Source organism: Helicoverpa armigera, chromosome 1 (assembly GCF_030705265.1).
Source record: "Helicoverpa armigera isolate CAAS_96S chromosome 1, ASM3070526v1, whole genome shotgun sequence".
NCBI lineage: Eukaryota > Metazoa > Arthropoda > Insecta > Lepidoptera > Noctuidae > Helicoverpa > Helicoverpa armigera.
Genome location: NC_087120.1, coordinates 15,308,386 through 15,329,725, shown reverse-complemented (window position 1 = coordinate 15,329,725; position 21,340 = coordinate 15,308,386). Strand labels below are relative to the sequence as shown.

Genomic DNA, 21,340 nt, shown 5'->3' with positions numbered 1-21,340 from the left:
TTACATAATTAGCGTTTATTGTGGTCGGTTTTTGTAAGTTTGCGGTTGACTGAAACATGTTATGGAGAAAAGATTCAGAGGTTTTACTTTTATTTTTAGGGATCATTCAATTTAATTATTTTATAATCACTTCAATTAAATCATTTTATAATTACTTCAATTAAATTATTTTACACTTTTATACTTTAACTGTCACTTGGTTTCACTAACCTACTTGGTAAAATGGGACAAAATTTTCTGTAAAAGTATTTGAGCAAAAATAGAATTAGCCAATTTATGTGACATGAAAATTCTGCTGCTCTCCTGTACTACTCTGCTGTAGTCAATACTACGTGAGTCAATACGTCAATACTAACCTAACCTAACCAACCAAACAACCACGTAAAACTTTGCATATCACCAAAAACTTTACCTACAAAATCCTATCAATCAGATAACAGAGATTTCAACTATCAACCGATTGAACACAGCCGGAGGGTAGTTCGAAGATATTTACAGGTTGCTACAAATCCCGTAGGCAGCTACGGCGTAGGCAGCTACGGCGTAGGCCAAGCGTAGCATAGGTCAAGCGTAGCGGAAAATCATTCGAGTGTAAGGTTTGCGAATTCCAAGGCTTAGTAGATAGGTTGAATTTCGATGTGTTTGTTTATCGAATGTCTGTTATAAATAGAAGTTATTGCAAAATAAAAGGGATAAGATAAGTTTTATTTTATTATATTGTTTCCGTTGAAATATCAAATAGTCTTTCTAATCATCGTAACTGCTCAATTTAACGTGAACAAAATAACTATAATCAATAATTTATTTCAATAAATTACAGAATACATTTCCCACGTGAAAAATACTCAAAAGAAGTTAGCAGAAAACTTTGAAAACACCCTTTTCGCTTCCATTTCTTTTAAGACCAAATAGAATGAAATCTATGCTATCTATCTAGCTATTACCTATAGATATAGAAACTTAAAACGTTTAGCAAACAGACGCCTGATAAGTTCCGCAAATAGTCGCCTCGAGGGCCGCGTGCCCAATGTGCTCTTGTAAGATAGATTTTAACCGAATGGAGAAAACGAGAATAATATTTGTTTTACTAGAATTTACTATTTAAATAAAATAGGTATATAAATAACGCGAAATACTCATCAACGCAAAAGGTTTTTTTTTTAATTTAAAACTAATATTTGTTATAAATGGAAAAACTTTTCATAATTATGTCTTTATCTATGCTTAAAAATCACACCATTTACCCCAAAACCTTTCGAATACACAAGAATATAATTCTTACTCACCAATAGAATAAATAGATCTCAAATAATTTATTTAATTTGGTTTTTTTGATGACATAGCTATAACATACATTTATGATTTTTTAGTTATTCTTATTTTCGTATGTCCAGTTTTTTTCGGTGTGCATCTTTAAAATAATAACATTACGATTCGATACGATTAAACGAATAATAAACCAAGCATTTCTTCAAATAAAACCCAGTATTGCAAGTAATCCAGGCCGCTGAAAAACGATCCAATTGAGCAAATCCTCGGAATCTGTTTAGTGAAAGCTTTCAGCGTGTTTTTATTACAATATCTAGTGATCCGTCAAATCTTATTCGCGTTATACCCTCTTGTGAGGATCAAAGAGTTTTGTACTAACAGTTTTTTTTTATAGTAACACTTACAAGTTAAGGAATTTAGGTACTTAAGGAACTGTATACAAACCATGCACGAACCATGCATGCATGCCGATTATCTGCAAACCTAGCATAAACATTCGTTTATTATATGGGATCCTCTAAAATATTTACTTTATTCTAGTTTCAATATTTTTTGCAAAATCTGCAAGATCATCTGTAAAACTGTATAGATCTCGCGTCTCGTGGAAACTACTTCCTGGATAAATATTTCTTAGCTTTCCACAGGCATAGGATTTTTCAAAATTATTTGAAAGTTTAGTATGTTTTATTTAAATATATCCATATGTTTTATTTAATTATATAAAAGATTTCAGTTTCAATCTTTGTTGAATATTATAACTAATGCTTCAATAATAATTTCTTAGAAACTTAATCCACCCAAAACTTCGCTTGGTTTGCGCTTTCACTATAATTCATTAACAATACAACTTCATAATTCATTCACTGGAATAACTAGAATTCTATTATATTTCAACTTAACTTCAGCCTTAAGTTTCAGCCGAATTTATGTTATATAGTTATTAGTGGGGAAATTAAATTAAGTAATTCTTGCTAATGAATAATATAATTCACTAGCTGCTGCCAGCGGTTTCACCCGCATCCCGTGGGAACCTCTGCACGAACCCGGATAAAAAGTAGCCTATAGCCTTCCTCGATAAATGGGCTATCTAACACCGAAAGAGTTGATCAAATCGGACCAGTAGTTCCTGAGATTAGCGCGTTCAAACAAACAAACAAACCAACAAACTCTTCAGCTTTATAATATTAGTATAGATTATAAAGCTGAAGAGTTTGTTTGTTTGTTTGTAGCCCATTTATCGAGGAAGGACACAGGCTACTTTTTATCCGGGTTCGTGCAGAGGTTCCCACGGGATGCGGGTGAAACCGCTGGCAGAAGCTAGTATTAGTATAGATTAATTAAACTTATTAGTCATTAGTTATTCTTCCACACTAAAACTACTGAGCCGATACCGACAATTGGTCTAGAAGGACTTAGCACTTACACACAAACAATCAGTTTGATATGTGCCCTAAAGAATAAATAAGTAAAGATAAAGGAAACCGTATCATCTTATCTTTTACTGTTACTTACATAATAAACCTTATCCGACGAATATCCTGCCACACCAAACTACCGGTCTCATTGATCTTCCTTCATACACTTCAATCAAATATTTCACGCAAATATACCAAAAATCAATATTAAATTAGCAGACCACGAACTGTAAACTCCAATCTTTCAATCATGTGCCGATGTGTCAAATAAACTTCATTCTCACTTCACAAATTAACAGCTATTTGATATTTTCGCCCACAGCGAAATAACTTCGCACTTGAAATGTTCAGAGTGAACTGTAAATAGTTTTAGTTTCAATGCAAATGTTGAAATTTGAAGCAGTTTATGTGTGCATGGAAACACCTCGAAATGGGTAATTGAATCGAAAATAATTTCATGTTTTATTTTGCTTTTTATCAACTATGAAAATGAGAAAAGTGGTCACAAATTTTGACGAGGCGTCAACTACAATTTTAATATTACTTTTGATTTCGTTCGTTTTTTGATTATGTTTTTTTTATCAATTATGATTATGTAAAAAATCTCACAGCATGTAACGGCACGCCAATTACAATTTCAAACCATACACTACTCGTATAATAGATTTTTTGTTAGGCATAGGTACATCTAAATCGTGACTTACGAACTGAAACGACTAAGAATATTAACCAATTTCAGAAACGTCCATAAGTGTCCATCATTTCTGACTTTAACAAAATCCTACAGTTACTATTGAAAGCTTTTGAAAATAACCTTTAAATTGCCCTCAATTCACCTATCACGTCAAAATTAACCCTTTTCATTTCGAGAAATGTTAAAGTTTCGAACTGAAATTGCGTGTAGCATCAAATTGAAATGTACGTATAAATAATTCAGTGAATTCGCTTACGATGCCTAAGAGCATACTGGAAACTTTTAGCCGGCCGATAGTTGGTTTGGGCTCATAGATCAGTATGAATACGGCTCGCAGGCTATTTGCTAAGATCAGGTTTCAGGGATTCAGCCGTTATCAGACCGATGGAAAACTTTGATTAGAATCAAGATTTTCTTTTTTTTAAATCTGTCATCGGGTCAGCTATCGGTCGGCTTGTTGGAACACTCATTGTATTTTTCTTAAGAAAAACGTGATTTCAATCAACTTTTTCGTTATCCTAACACCAGCCCAGCCAACAACCTGATCCTTATTACATTCGCACTCCCATACATTTCCGTCGCTATCAAGCGATCAAACTATCAGCCAACTAAAAAGTCGGCAGTCCCTGTCGGCCGACTAAAAAGTCGGCAGTCTGTGCACTCTATCTAAGTACGGAATTCTGTCTGGCATGCAATGAGTATTGCGTTGCATCGCATTTTATATGGGAAACGATGCTCGATTTCATGTTCGAAGGAGACGTTCTGAAGGTGGAATAAAAGTTAACTCTCGTCTAGAAAATTGTACGTGTCGGTAAAGCCATTGATGGTTATTACCTGTCTATCCGTTTTGATACTTTTGTGATATGTTATATTGTTGATAACACAAAAATCTAAGTTTATGAAATGTGTATCGGTAAACAATTTATATGTAACTAGATTCCGTCTGCTTTTTCGCTCACTGATACTGGCACGGCACGCAGATAAATAGTAGTCTATGTGATATTTGATGTACGTAAGCTATGCTACTGAAAGAATATACCTACATACAAATCCATCCAATATTTTTGGCGTAAAAAAGTAACGAATACCTAGCCCTACACATCCTTAAAAAAATGCCTTTACGAAACTCGTATTAGTAAATACAATTGACATTAAAATGAGTAATATATCTACTTCATACTCTAACCCAAGAGCCCATCTATAACCCAGAAAAAATGCCACATTATTTTCTAGACTTACCCAAGTCGTCCTAGTTTCTGATAGCGTAGTTTGTTATGTTTTTACCCGGCTATCTCATCAGTTTCTCTTTAGCCGTCCCCTGAGAGACACGCCGTAACAACTCCAGCCTTCTCAATGAATATTGCTGGATTAATCCAGGAGTTACTAGCTGGCTGGCAGTGTAATCTTCATTAACATTAGGTTTTTAAATACCTTGCTGTTGAATGAGATTTATTTGTTTTGTAGTTTTAGTAACGTGTTTTCTCTGGATAGTTAAATTGTGATTATCATGTCTGGTTATTGCGAGGTGTTAAATACAGATGTTGCTCGCGGTACTCACGATATCTTTTAAACCCTGAGTGGTATAAATATTTTGACTTTTGTACTAGGAGCCTGTCGTGTGAGAAACTGTTGGCCTTGACATCGGCTGGATAACTGGTCGTAGTAATATGCGAATTAGCATTTATCTACAATCTATCGAACCAAAACTATCGGCCGACTGCCATCTAAAATTTTACACTGTGCGGGGGCCTTTTAAATGCATATGAGCTTTATAGATATAGGGTTCAGATATGCGAGTCTTTAATTATTGACCACGCAATCAAAAAAGGCAATTAAAAATCCCTCAAAATTACACACATTCAATTAAAAATCAAAGCCCCAAACATCAAAAAATCTCCACCCAAATACAAATGACGAAATCGTTTACACAATCAAGTGTGATGGTCCGATGTCGACCTACAAAGGCAACCCGCTTCGGAATTAAGCCCGAGGAACCGCCTGACCTATTTCACAGCAATCAGATCATTGCAACTAGCAAATGAGAAGAAATACCCTCTAGATAAAGGGTCTTTGTCTTCACTTCATATTTAGTTTGAATAAAGGCCTTGTTTTAACTTAAAAAGTTGATGTTTTGTGATTGTGAATACTATGTTTACTTATAAGCTTTTTAATTTGGATGGATTAGTGCTCAATCCTTCTCTGTGTGAGAGGAAGCCTGTGCCCAGCAGTGGAACGAAAAAAAGGCTGCAAAAGTACAAAATAGTCCTTATAACCTTGATACAATCAAGTGTTTTCAACCTCTAGTACAATAGTTAATTGATAATATGGACGGGCAAGATAATAAGATTGAGTTGACACACAAGAACATTTATTTGCGACACTGTCGCACAGTTCAGGACACTTGTGGAATCGTACCGTAAGTCTCAAAACCTCATTTAAGTTGGATACCTTAAAATATTTCAGCTTTACTCGAAACTCCAAATTCATTTTAAAACCTGCCAGTAACATTCACTTTACTAAATCTAATACGATGTTACCGAAAACTAAAATATCCAAGTAGTTTCCCACGCGATTGCAATTTCCACCACAAATAGTGTGAGATGAGTTATTGATAAGCTATCGGAGCTTCGGATTGCTTCCTTCGATCCATCCTGGCAATACCCTAGGTGTGGTTATATCACCTGTGTATAAATCTATAAGTATGAAGGGGCTCGTGGCAACGTTAGAGGGCGATTGACCGATCATAAGTGGATGGGTGGGTGATCGACCATCTTGTCATTACGTCATCTTTGGCATTCGCTATAAGTAGTTAAAAGCCAGAAGTTTGACATCCAATAGGTATCGGGTGGCCCGGGTAACTGGGTTGAGACTTTAAATAGCCAATCGCTCCATGTAAAGCAGTCCTGTAGTCAGCTGCACCCAGTAACACCGGAAGCCGATCTGGGAAGATGATGATTTATAAGTATGTCTTAAATCATTAGAAGATAGCATGAAATTATGAAACCACCGAGCCATGTAGAGTTGGACAAAATTAGGAATGTAAGTTTGGATTTTTTTGTTGTGTTATAAAGTTTGAAAATTCATATACCCATAATTAGAAAAGAGATATCTTGTCATTATGTAAGTACTTATATGGTTATTGTACATATTTCCCCAGGCTTGTAGTATTGTGCCTGGTTTCATCTGAATAGCTTTTTAATTCAGCTTCGTAAACGAATTGTATCGTATTGACGACACAGTTCAGTAAACGCATCTGTATGCACTACTAGCTTCCGCCCGCGGTTTCACCCGCATCAGGGGAAACTACTCACACCTATTGCATAAAAAGTAGCTTATGCCTTTTTCAAGCTAAATACTATCTATGGACCAAAAAACCTTGGTTTTCACGTGAAAGCGTTTAAGCGTGTAAGACGTTTTCATGAATTTTAAATGATGTTTAATGAGTCGAATAGTATCTGCTAATTATTAAGTAGTCAAGTAGAATACTAAAAGTCGTGGTGGCCTAGTGGGTAAAGAACCAACCTCTCGAGTATGAGGGCGTGGGTTCGATTCCAGGTCAGGCAAGTACCAATGCAACTTTTCTAAGTTTGTATGTACTTTCTAAGTATATCTTAGACACCAATGGCTGATAAAAAGGTGAAGGAAAACATCTTGAGGAAACCTGGACTATAAAGTCTGAAATCACCAACCCGCATCGAGCAAGCGTGGTGATTATTGCTCAATCCTTCTCTGTGTGAGAGGAGGCCTGTGCCCAGCAGTGGGACGATAAAAAGGTTGTTACAAAAAAAAAAAGTAGAATACTATTATGTTGCAAATAAAAACTATTCATCTCGGTATACTACAATGGTATGTATACTATTAGGTTTTCAGAATCAAAATGTCTCTTTTGTTTGAAATTCTCTCTTGTTTGAAATAAAATACAACATTAGGAAAACCTTTTTCAAATCCGTCTTTTTAAGATTTTGTTTCTCAGCTCTGGTGTAACAAGTCCTTACTGAAACCGAAATAAAAATGTATTTCTTAACGAGGTGAATATAATATTTATTTTAAAGTTTCCGAGTCTTGACTGGTAAAGTATTTCTTAGTATAACTAGGCTTACACATAATAATATAAAAATAATAACGGTTGTTAGTTTTTAACTTACTAGAAACTTTTGAAGTCTATTTACATATTTGTCTGTTACACGACATATTGGTAATGATGAATAATAATTGTATGTGTATATATCGTGGATTTGCTTACTTCATTAACTTAACTTAACCCGATAATTTCATGAAATGGTAGCTTTTACGGTTTTGTCATCCCGGATCACGTTGTTAAATATTTGAATACATATAAAAACATTTTTTCGCAATTCATTAAGTGATCAAATCGGTAGCGGCATGAAATATCTAGGCCAGAAACTCCACAGCTATAGCCAGCCATATAATATGTATATATAAATAACAAAACTTCATTCTCTGGGCAACATTTATCTTCCGTGGCTTTCGGGAGAATGTCGTCTGGTATCTATCACTCACAGATCTTTCGGCCTCTTCGGTAAACCTATATACCGCAACTTATACCTACTTTTTTACAACTGAAGTGATCATTTTATTTTCTTAAAAGGAATATACTTGTATAATAACTCTATATCTACAGTATTCGCTAAAAGACAAAAATAATAAAACTTAAATATTATTAACAATCGTAAACCATAGCATATTTTCAAATATTTGTGTAAATCTGTACAAACTGCACAAATACAAAACCAACAAAGTTTTCACTATTGTAAAACTCCAAACATTATGATTTTAAAGTAAACAGTAAAATTATTAGCATAATATTTAGTGGTTAATTTCGCTTCCTAACTAATGTAAATATTAACCTAAAATGCAATCTAAATAAAAACAAATCATTTGCGCAAATAACTAAAATGAATTCCTAAATTATATTTTAGCTCAGGAAACACAAACTCAGTGTTGCCACTAGCTGACACCAATTTCCCTTCTGCCAGGCTACTGTAACACAGTTGACACAATTAAATATTGAATAAACGGCAACAAGTTGGGACAACGTTTGCCCTATAGCTGGCAACAATATCTTACGATCTAAAACTTGGAGAGCAACCGACAGCGGTTCTGCGAACCATGGAAATTATTTACGAACTTTGAAAACAGTTTTGGGGAGCTACTTCGCTTTTGTAGTTACGTCTTTTAAATGAAACAAAGGCTAGACTAACAAGATTCTAGTTATTTTAGTATTTGATTAAGACTTATTTATTATCCAACTGTTGGGCTAACTGAAAGCTACTTCTCATTAAGATTACCTTCTCTATACGAGAGTGACTCATTAATAAACCCGTTTTATCTAAGTAGATTGGTCAGTATTGACTTTAATAGTTCAAATTTTACCATTACGCGCAAACCGTAGTTAACTCTCAGTTCGCTATCAGATCTTTTTCATCATCTGCCTAAAAAGATGCGTTGGTACTTGCTTGCACCGGTACTTACATCATCCTCCGAGCCTTTTTCCCAAACTATGTTGGGGTCGGCTTCCAATCTAACCAGATTCAGCTGAGTACCAGTGCTTTACAAGAAGCGACTGCCTATCTGACCTCCTCAACCCAGTTACCCGGGCAACCCAATACCCTTTGGTTAGACTGGTGTCAGACTTACTGGCTTCTGACTACCCGTAACGACTGCCAAGGATGTTCAATGACAGCCGGGACCTACAGTTTAACGTGCCATCCGAAACACAGTCATTGGTGTCTAAGATATACTTAGAAAGTACATACAAACTTAGAAAAGTTGCATTGGTACTTGCCTGGAATCGAACCCGCGCCTTCATGCTCGAGAGGTTGGTTCTTTGCGCACTAGGCCACCACGACTTTTTTTTGCACCGGTACTTACAGTTACAAATAAAAAGTTGCACTAATTTACAGCAGTTGCAAAATGCTTGTAAAATATTGTCGCTTTCATGTCAAAGAGGTATTGAAGGTGTGAAATTATTGAGCTAGGTTACTGGGTCATGTTGGTAAGAAAAACCATACAAAGAAAACTGTTTTCTACTAAAAGTTTCATGACGACTGTGTTCTAATTTTCCTTCTAAGTAAGAAACTCTTAATGTGTTAACCATGGAGAACAAAATTACAAGCAGAGATGTCAGAACGCAACATCTCTGATGAATGAATCTGCTTGGGGGAACATTACTGTCTCTACCCATACATGCCTTATATGGAACCCGGCCATTAATTTCAAAATAAAATCAACAATCGATGAAGACCAATCCTGGACAGATTGGTTTTGAATTGACAAGAGTCCCCAACATCTCGTTAGTTCTAGTAACTGATCATGCATTACGTTATGCCTCAAGCCTCATGGCATCTCCGCTATATTTCCTTCCTCCTTGGCGTTGCGAACTCTCACTTGACTATTCAAGACTTTACGACTAAAATACTCGGTCTAGTGAGTCACTTAAATAATGAAATACAGGTGCGATTTATCTGACACGCGTAAATGCTTAAGAGCACGGTGCAAAGTTTTGGTCGGCCAACAATTTGTTGGGGCTTATAAATCAGTATGGACGTAAATGGTAGTACACACATATATAACTATAATCAGGTATTTGCCGGTAGCAGACCGACTAAAAACTGATTTTCCAAATAGCTAGTTTATTTTGAAGAATATTGACATTCTAATGATAATTTTTTTGCCAACCTGATAACGGCTACTTCTGATCGTCGTAATGTGCCACTGTCATTTATCTCCAGACTATGACCCCGAGCAAAATACCGGCCGATTAAAAAGCCAAAGGAATCTTACTTGACTATACACACATTGTCGACAAAAATACTCTTCCTATTGAGTCACTGAATAATAAAACATCTGTACGTTTTATCTCCCGCGCAAATGCTTTAAAAATGCTCGCACAATACTTGTCACTTTAATCCTAAAACAATTTCCTTCTTCCTTTTCCGTTTGCGATAAAAGTTCATGCTTATTCCTTTTGTGTAGGATATCATGCTTGTGAATGTATTTGTTGAGATATGACACGTTTAAGAGTAAACTGAAACTTTGTAGTCGGCCGATAGTTTGTTTAGGCTTATAAATCAGTATCAAGATTAATGTTAGTACGCATATTACAAAGATCTATAAGGTATTTAGCCGGTATCAGACCGACTGAAAACTTTGATTTAAATACCTAAAGATTTTGTCCATGTAAAACGCTGGTACACAGCGTCACGTAAAAAGACTAAAAGCCGACGCCAACTTCCTGTACTTGGGTAAAAGGCTAAAGTTTGTGTATACTTTCTGAGTATATCTTGGACACCAATTACTGTGTTTCGGACGACACGTTAAACTGTAGACCTCAGCTGTAATTTAACATATTTTAGCAGCCGTTACGGGTACGGGTACGGGTCAGATTTACTGGCTTCTCACAGCAAATCTGACCCGTCTGACACTAGTCTAACCAAGGGGTAATGGGTTGCACGGATAAGTGGATTGAGGAAGTAAAATAGGCAGTCGCTTCTTGTAAAACACTGGTACTCAGCTGCTTGCGGTTAGACTGGAAGCCGACCCCAATATAGTTGAGAAAAGGCTCGGGAGATAGTGTAAGTGCCAGCACACACTGCAGCCTAAACTGTCGGTCGATAGTTTGTCCTGTTTGATTGACAGTTTACATTGAAGGTGAACGTGAAAGCAATCAAACTTTTTCGTCGGTTTTAAACCAGCCTGAAATCCGACCATTGAAATTTTCACACTGCCATCCTTTTTTTCATTTATAAGCCCAATAAAAATGGCCGACTAAAAGTCTGTAGTTCTTGAAATATAATCATATAAGTATCTACGTGTCAGACCGAAAGACAAAAATCAAGATAAAGGTTTCAGTTTTCTAAGATTTTCGTTCAAAACCCTGAAACGATAAAGAAATTAAGTAAGTAACATGAAAAAGTACTTTGTCGTCGCGTAACTTTTTAGAAAACAAACACTCTTAAAAAGTTCAGGAGTATAATGGCGGAATTTTTCAGATAGGTTTACATTGTAACTCAAGACCGTTGTACCTACGTTACAGGATATATATAAATCGATAGTCGATTGTTATCTTGCCGTGGATTTCAATAAGCTATCTTTCTCTTGATTGAGAGATAGTAGTTTGGCATTATGGTGGGTCCATACGGTAACAATTTCACTAAGGCTTTCATGGAATAGTGTCTGTGTAAAAATCGGTGTATACAAAAATCTGTATAATAAAAAAGTCTGCACAAATATCTTGTTACTGTATTTTCTCTCAGACTTCAGATTAAAGTCGCGTGAACCCACCATTATTAAAAGTATGGGTAGTTTTAATATTCCTTTTTGTATAATTCAAGTCCAAAAACAGATAGTTTGTCTTAAGCCTTTTTAACCGACTTGCAATAAAGTAGGTTTGTATTTTTATCTAAGTTTGGGTATTACTTTTTTTCAGACACACGTCTTAATTTTGTTAGTAACAGTATATCTTAAAACCTAATGTTAGTTTTGACAACACTTCACACATATAATACCTCCCCCAAATGTTAGCAGATTTTTATGTTACCTACTGTAAAACAACAAAAAGTGCAGTGAAAATATTCTTGAAGCGAGTGAAACCAGACAAAACGGCGAGTCATGTATAAAATAGTAAAGACAAGAGCAATGTTACGGAAGAGACATCTCGTTTTACGCAAAGATGCTGCGAGAGAGGTACTTTGAGAATTAAATTTTTCAGCACCTTTCTGAAAGTGGTTTATATTGCAACAGTCGGGTAAAGAGTGCTTTTACTACTTTTACTTTTGGTTTTCGAAGTAGAAGTTTTTCGAATAAAAGTCTTTTTATCATTACTTACTTAATTTAATGTAAGATCGCTGGTTTAATTTAAATGTGTTTTTTCAAACTGAGGTAACTTTCATAGGAGAATTATCATGATAGTTAGATTATCAAAATGAAAACTACTGTAAATCGTTGTTCAATATGGATGCATCTTCTTGCACCCGGATAAAAAGAAGCATATATTTCATGATGATGATATTAAATGCTGCTAAAATTCATTCAAAATTCTTTCAGGCGTTTGCAAATGAAGAATTAACATACACACTCACAAACGTCTCTATATTTTTAATTTAATAACGTGCTATATTCTAACCCTAACAATTTCTTTACCAAATGCATTTCCAAAAAATTCGCAATATACACCGGATTCCGGGAATTCTCAATACACACAAACACCGTTCTGTAAGCTACAGGATGTTGTCGTAAGTACAGCTACGGGCTTCCCTTGACCTATTTTGTCGGGGGTCGAAAGCAACTTGCCATGGAAAACAAAATGAGTAGAGGAGATGTCATAACGCAAAATCTTTTAAGAAAGTAGCGTGCCAAAATGCGGGTGTTTGAAACGAGGAACTAAGGAACCCGCTCTTAATCTATACTATCTACACTATTATTGTAAAGATAAAAAAATATTATTTTTGTTTGTTTGTAACACATAAACTCAAAAACTTCTGGGCCGAATTTAAAACTTCTTTCACGATTGGAAATCTACACTTTTCCCGAGAGCACAGGCTATATTCGATTTCGTTACGGGCAGTAGTTCCCATGGGTGGTGGGTGAAACCAGAAAAAGCGGTTAGTTTTCTACATAAAATCACCAATCAATCACGACCATTCTTTAACATATTGGTATTGATTTGACAAGGAGCCAAACCGTCTCGTTAGTTCTAGTGACTGATCACGCCTACCCTACGTTGCTTGACCTACAAGCAGACGCTTGACCTACCTTCCTTATGGCATCTCCGCTATATTTCCTTCATCCGTGTACCGTACCTTCTTCGAGCCGAAACCGAGGCGAAATGTCTACTGAGATATACATACATACCTACATAGCAGTTATAAGTATAGGAGGGAAACTGTGCGTATGTATGTGTTAGGGGATTTTTAAGTGTTTGGTTAAGAATATATATGTATATGAAGGGACGATTTCACAATTGCTAGATAACTTTTATCTGAAGTATATGTTTGACATTTTGACAGAATTTTGAAAATATGTCAAAGATTTTATTACTCAGGCAGAACTTAACTCCTGCCGGGGCTACGGGATTGTTCGATAGAGTTACCGCGGCCCTGGTACATAAAAGGCCTATGACGGAACACGACGGTATTTTAGTCAGTAAGAGTTTGACACTCCTTCACTGCTGCTAACCCATAGAGGGAGGGGTCATTTGATGATTTTTGGCGTTGTTAAAAAATAAAAAGCTTAACTGATTGGAAAATTGGCTGTAAAAGATTTGTATAAGTGATGACAAACTATAATATAAATATTGGTGTTAGGCAATACTAAATGTATTCAAGTAAGTATTAGCTTCTATCAGCTTTTTTGCCCGCGTTCCCTCGAAACTACTTCGCGCACCCGGATAAAACTACCACTGTCATAATAAGACGTGATCTATAAACTAAAGTTAACTGTAACGTTTCTTCAACCTATCTAGCATAATTCTAATGAATAATTAACTCTGCCAATATTACAAAATACTTGATAATTACCTTAGTAATTACGCTAGAATACTCACAAACGAGTAAAGCCACAGTGTTTGTAACTACGCGAGCGCGCGACTGCTCGAGGCGGTTTACATCTTAACTAATATACATATCTATATCTATAACTTTAATAAAGAGAACATTGTTTTTCTTAAAAACTAGCAGTTTTGTTTTTACGAGTCTTAAAGGAATTCCTTTTCTAACTAGGACCAAAACTAAAACATTATGATACCTACAAATAATGTTGTAACTCCTTTTCAAACTAAGACCAAAACTAAAACATTATGATACCTACAAATAATGTTGTTTTTTATTCGTAAAAGAAATTGTGTAAATTGTGAAATCAATTTTGTAGATCCAGATGTTATTCCCTACAATATCACTAACTTTACCTATATAATAATGAAATTAACCTATAATTAAATCAAAAAGAAAGAAAGAAAGAAAATAAATTTTATTGCGCAACAATAGACGCATACACACACTTAAAATTAGCACATTATACCTACAGAAATAATAATAGAAGGGGAAAATATGCGTCTTAAAACGCGCAAAAACAATCTTGTTATTTCCCGCACAAAAAAAACAAATGCAAAACATAAAGGAAGATGCACTATTTTACACAATTACAAAATACCGGTTTTTAATTACATGTTTACAGTTTCAAGCAATAAACAATTTAAAAACACAATTTACTAAGAAGACTAGAAAATTCAATGCAAAATGAAAAGTTTCATAAACACAAGCACTTGATTCTGACACCTGATTCATTAAACGCTCCTCCACTTTATTCTATTATGTTACGAGAAAACTAAATTTAATAACCGAGTAAATAAATTAATCTAGGTATAATTAATATTGTTAAAAAGAAAAATATTTTGTTTGTTTGTAATGGATAAACTCAAAAACTACTGCTCTGATTTTTACCTTCGTCCCAGATGATGACAAAAATTTCCTATATCCTTCTTCAGGGTCTAAACTATCTCCCCTCAAATTTTCAGCTTAAACGGTTCCGTCATTCTTGAGTTATAAAATAAAGTGTGTAACTAACACCACTTTCTTTTATAATAGAGGTACATAAGAAGATTACTCATTATCGTGAAAGTCATAACCTTCCATAGATCGTATTAAAGGAGTAAAACTATGAAATGCTGAAATAGTGAACTTGCTTGAAATATATTTACTTTAAAGATAATATTTTACGACGTAACCAGCTACTCTCAGGCCATTAAAAATATTTCAAGACTTTAAGAAAAATATATTTTCTCTTTTTATTTTATATTTTTGCTTGAACATTTTGTTGGTGCGTGAAACACATTTTCTTGTATATTATTTATTTCACGTGCATCAACAGGTTTTGAGTTCATTATAATCGTCTTATTATGGCATTGTTAACCCGTTTGTTTGTCGAAGCGCAGATATACGCGAGACACAATTGATTTTCTATTGTTTTATGATTAGCGACATATACACAGTTGATGGCATAAATTGGGGCCTCATTTGTACCTAATATTTTAAAGATGTATTTTGAGAGTATTACAGAATTTATGTACCTACTTTCTAAGTATATCTTGGACACCAATGGCTGATAAAAAGGTCAAGGAAAACATCTTAAGGAAACCTGGACTGTATAGTCTGAAATCACCAACCCGCATTGAGCAAGCTTGGTGATTAATGCTCCATCCTTCTCCGTGTGAAAGGAAACCTGTGCCCTGCAGTGGGACGATAAAAAAGGCTGTATCAGTACAGAATTTCTGTAGGTATAGTTTTTAAAATATTTCGCGATTCATGTTACAAAAGAAAATTCTATTTACTAAAATATGTTATGTATTTCAATCTATCTCGATTCGCCCTAGGCAACCAATCATACATACATCAATTTTTTAAACTACTTCTTTGAGCAGAAATTGAAAGTAAATATAATATTTGAACAAACAAAAAGTCAATTAATTCTTATATTTGCTCTATCCAGACGAACCTATGAATCCATGTTTTTTAAAGATAAACTGAACATTGAATACTTTTTTATTTATTTTAAGTTTTTCAAACAAGTTCCAAGCTTTTAGTAAAAAACATTTTTTATAGTGCAAATATTCGGAGTTCTCTGTAAAAACGGGTATTGGCTTAAACCTAATAGCTTTTATGGAAACCAATCAACGGTTACAGAAAGATAGTTATAAAATTCATTTTCTGTTCAAACATCCATTTGCCAAAAATATTACGTACGTGAGGGTATTTTCGTGAAAAAATATTTTTTACCCTTTCATGTTTTAATCGGATTTATCTGAAGCTGATGGATAAATATGTTAACATACATTACATGTTGGAAAAAGCTTGTAAAATGGGATGCGGTATATTCAAAATTATATCCTTTACTAGCTATTTAAAACCAGTCTAACCAAGGAGTATTGGGTTGCCCGGGTAACTGGGTTGAGGGGGTCAGATAGGGCAGTAGCTCCTTGTAAAGCACTGGTACTCAGCTACATCCGGTTAGACTGGAAGCCGACCCCAACATAGTTGGGAAAAAGGCTCGGAGGATGATGGCTAGCTATTTAAAGAGGTTCCACTCGTGGCCCGGGGAATAACTTCTCGGTCTCGGATAGAAGTAGTCAGTATCCTTCCTCAGACTCTAAACTATTTTTATATTTATAAAACATCGAAATCGGTTTATTAATTTTTGAGTCAAAGCACGACAAACAGATTATCAGCCGAATATATCAATGCCATTTAGTTTTAAGGACTGCTCAATCAGTATTCTAAAGGGCTTATTACACTTTACTAGTAACCTAATTAGGTTTCTAAATGATTTAGTGAGTCAGTAGTCTCACTTTTTCCTAAATTTAGAAACCTACCTTCCTAAATGCGATTACATTTGACTGATTTTAGTAACTGCATATCATTTAGGCGACTGAATTTAGTAAAGTGTAATAAGCCCTTTACATTGAAATTACGTAAATTGCGAAGCATATGCTTTTAAATATAACTTAAAGTTAAGTAATGTTCGTAGCAAAGATACTAAAGTAACTAGATTTATTACTCAAAAGCAAATAATTAATAAAATCAGTTGCATAAAGAGAAGAATTATATTTACAAAGAGAATAATATTTCTAGAATGTTTCAGTAAGGATTATGTAATTTAATGCATAATCCTGCATTTCAGTTCTCTAAGCTTTTTGTATTCTGTTAATTCGTTGCAGCGACAAAGGATTTTCATGTAAAAGCGTTCTCGACTCATTAAAGTAATTAAACGTAGTTAACTGAAAACTACAATTATTATGATCTCCTTTTTAATATTAATTTGAGAATTTAATAGTTGAAATTAAAATTGTATTCTGATATTTTAGTTATTACTAGTTATTACTTTAGCTTTGTATTTTCGCTTTGTTCTAGTCAAAAGGTTTTTTTTTTAATATAATGTTTTATAATATTTGTGATGTTAAAAGATTTTAACTAATAATAATTGGCTGACTAAGTTGAATCCAAGCAATGTATATGTAATTATACGATACAATTTCTTTACAATTGGACATGATTAGCCCAACTTTTGGGATCAGATTTTAGTCTAATTGGGTACCAATGTTTTACAAGGAGCAACTGCGTATCTGACCTCCTCCAATACCCCTTTTTAAGGCTGGTTGCCAGACTTTCTGACTTCTGACTACCAGTAACCACTGCTCAAGATGTGCAAATGACAGTCGTGACCCACCATTTTATCGTGTCTACCGAAAGACGGAAATAGTCATCATAACAAGACCATCACCCATCCTCGTACCGACCGCGCTAAACGTTGCTTAACTTTATGACCGATGGATCTGCACTTGGCCTTGACTTAGCTACAAGCTCTTCCTTTATAACTTGACATGTACGATAGACCGCAGATCAGTGGTAACTGTCATGCACCTTAACTCAATAGTAATAAGTACGATTTTCCTATAAAACTGTTACCACTGACCTGAAGTTGACTGTACTAAAATTTCTTCGTTTCTTCCTCAGGTACTCTCCTGGCGTACACCCTGGTCTCCACCTGCGTGCTGGTGCTGCGATACCAGCCTCACTCCACGAACCTGATCGAGCTGCTGCCACAGAGTCTCCGAACTCCTGTCGACCCTGAGGGAACCGCTAGTGCTAATAGGGAGACCACCTTTACCGTGAGTACTATCTATACTTAGAGCGCGCACATTGCATACTATTTAGTAGCCCTTAGTAGATATTTTTATTTTTTGAAAATCGTGAAATATTTTTTTTTGTCGGTCTGATATTGAACAAGTACCTGACCGTTGTTACGTGTGTACTTCCATTCTTTTTCATACTGGCTGACTAAATACTTGTAGTGTGCGCGCGCTGTTACTTACGATACAAGCTTTCTCGCAATATCATCCTCGTGAACTTCTTACTATATCCGGACAACAAAATATAACCTGTGTCACTTGGAGGTAGTCTAGCTTCCCAGCTATAAAAAAAATTGTAACCCTATTGGGGAGGTACAGTATCTCCAGGTGCCATTGGCTATATTTTATCCGTTTGCAGTAAGTAGTTTCAGGACACAGGTGAAACCGTCTGAAACAGTCAGCTTAATATGGAATACTTATAGTCAGAGAAATTGTGTGTAACTTTAAGGGGCAAAACGTCTCATTTTTCATTATTGAATTATATCGCCGTTGAAAATAGATAAATAAACCTTTAAAACAACATACTTAGCCCAGAATCGCCTGAAAGCTCTAAGTCTACTTATTAATTCAGATCTCCTTCCGCAGGATAAAAACACCGCAAACAAAAAAGAACTTTGCTTAGTTTTTCTCTCTTTCAAAATACTTAGCAATAATGGTTAGGTCTTTCTGAAGCACTTAAAACATTTTATTTTTGTTTATTTATTGAAAAGTTTTTTGCCGATCAACTTAAATAACGTAGGTAATGTAAAAAAAAAAATATTAGCAAGCTGGGTGTGCAAAGGTAAGTTTCCTACAATAGGATTGTTCGAAAGAGTTACCACGGCCCTGGTACTCAAACGGCTCCATGAGGAACTTAATGAGTTTTAACCAGTACAATAATAATTACAGTTATATAATACTAACCTACACAATTTCTCACAAATCCAATTTCACGAAACATAAAGTTATTACATGTTAAAAATCACTCGCTTTAAAATTAAACTAATATTTTAGAAACATACATGGTTACGTATTTTCCTTGAAACTTCTGATAGAAAAAGGAGTTACTCTGAAAATCAAAGCAGCGTTTCTTGCAATATTAATATTACTGGAAGAACTTTTTCTCAGCTGCACTTGAAGATGTCTAGATTCTAGAAATTTTCTAGTAATTAACCAGACGGCAGATAAATTAAAGCTTCAGTAGTTTGTTGCGCTGCAAAGTTAGCAACATTTCAAAAACAAGTTAATTAATATTTTCTTATACTTATTTAAAAAATGTAAGAGAAACTGAAATTAAAACTAGAATACTTAGCGCTTCCGCACACTGCCAACCAAACAGTTTTTTTTTTTTTATAAATGCGTGAATTCAAACGTAAGTTTTAAGTGCGTCATACCGGGCAAATTCCAAATCGTTGTAACGATTTATCGTGCGACTGTTTTCAGTGGCACTCTTAGTTTAATGTTCAAAGGTGACTTCATGATTACCAAGATATTTATATAAACAAAAGTTAAATAGAATAGACACCATCATCACCTCAATTGAAAGTACTGCCAAACCACAAAATCTGCTCAATCATATATTTTAAACCAATCATTTTTCCTATTACACTTCCAGCAGTAAAACTAACGACATTTATCCTACCTATAGCACTTAGATCGTTCGAACAGCGGGCCCTATTTTCATGCAAATTGTGTCACAGACAGCGGACGGACCAGGGAACACCGTGGCAAAATGACTAAATAAACTGACTGTTAACATTTTGCAAGGCAAGCTATAAAGTGCAGGTACTTTTGACGCCTTTGACGAGCTTTGTGTGCCTTTTGGAAGAAAATATCGAGTTATTTTTCATGTTTTTATGTTGAAAATTGGTTAACTGACATTATTTTTGACGTTATTTGTTTGCATGTATAACTATTCAACTAATCTGTATCAGTTTTTTGTATAAAAAATTGAGTTACTAAACATAAAGCAAAATTATTTTTAGCCTTTTAACCACAAGTTTCATATAAGCCTACTTCAAAAAGTAAAATGTTCACAAATTTTCTTCAATAATCGAAAATACCAAGAATAAAGTGACATAAAATAAATGTTAGAACACTTTAGCAATAAATACTCTTATGACTTTCTATCGCGAGTTTACAAGAAAAGAAATGATCGCAACGACGCTAGGACTCGGAATTACCGCGTTGTTCAACTATTTTTCTCATTTTCTCGGAAAATAGCTCAAGGAGCTGATAAATGTGGAAGAAAATTCTAGTTTTTCTTTTGTTTAATGGCACGTGCGAACATGATCCAATCTTTCAATGAGGTTCGGAATTTAAAGCCGGGTGAAACGAGTAAAATGTAATGTACCACGGAGAAAGGAAAGATTGCGGAGATACCATAAGGTAGGTCAGGCGTCTTCTTGTAGGTCAAGTAACGTACGGTAGGCGTGATGAGTTACTGTAACTAATGAGGCGTTCGGATTCCTTGTCAAATCAAAACCTTATTGATTGATGATTTTGTTTAGAAAATATTAGACGCGTTTCATAACAGGCGTTTAGGGTCAGAGCTAGAAACGTTCCTCGTCTCCCGTACGTCCGCTTTTTGGCGCGCTACTTTCTTAGGACATTTAGCGTTATGACATATCTGCTAATCATTTCCTTCTCCATGTATAATACGAAATCTGCGTGTGTAAGGCACTACAAGCGTTACCTTTAACGCTTGGTTCGCCGAAATCCATCGGTAGTAGGTTTTATTACAAACACAAAGGGGTCCTGGCCTTTTCAAAGCGGCCTTTTTAGACTTGATTGGCACTGAGTTCTTGTACCGTACACTCTTTGACACTAGAGCACTAGAGAAAATTTTTTGTTGGCTAACAGTTTGTTCTGGTACATAAATCAGTATGGAAATGAATGGTAGAACGCGCATTGTGACGCTTGGGTATTTAGACGGTATCAGACCGACTAAATATGAGTCAATTCACAATTTTCTTTAAAAAGTATTTGTTTTTACCATGAGGCCAACTGTATAGTCTGCTCTAGGTACGCTAAATTAGTCTTGCATTGCGTGTTACACTCGGCTTGACCGGGCGTATATTTTTTTTCAAAAATGCTGAAAAGTGTATCAGAATTTAACTATAACAGTAGCAATTACTTTTATTTTATTTTTTAAATTATTTAAAAAAAACTGCCTATAAAAATAATTGTTCCAATATCCTTTCGATGATAAAATTTGGCCCATAAAATGGCGCTTGCAAAATTTTATTATTCACTGCACATGAAATTATTTATATCTGCACC

At 34.9% G+C, this 21,340-nt stretch overlaps 1 protein-coding gene across 1 annotated transcript in view; it reads left to right on the top strand.

The window, feature by feature from the left end:
- LOC110373863 (solute carrier family 7 member 14) overlaps positions 1-21,340 on the top strand; it is a 146,495-nt gene that overhangs the window by 107,512 nt on the left and 17,643 nt on the right. The window contains exon 12 of the mRNA XM_064036975.1: positions 17,904-18,058. Coding sequence (XP_063893045.1) covers positions 17,904-18,058 — 155 coding nt within the window. The remainder of the gene's footprint in view (positions 1-17,903; positions 18,059-21,340) is intronic.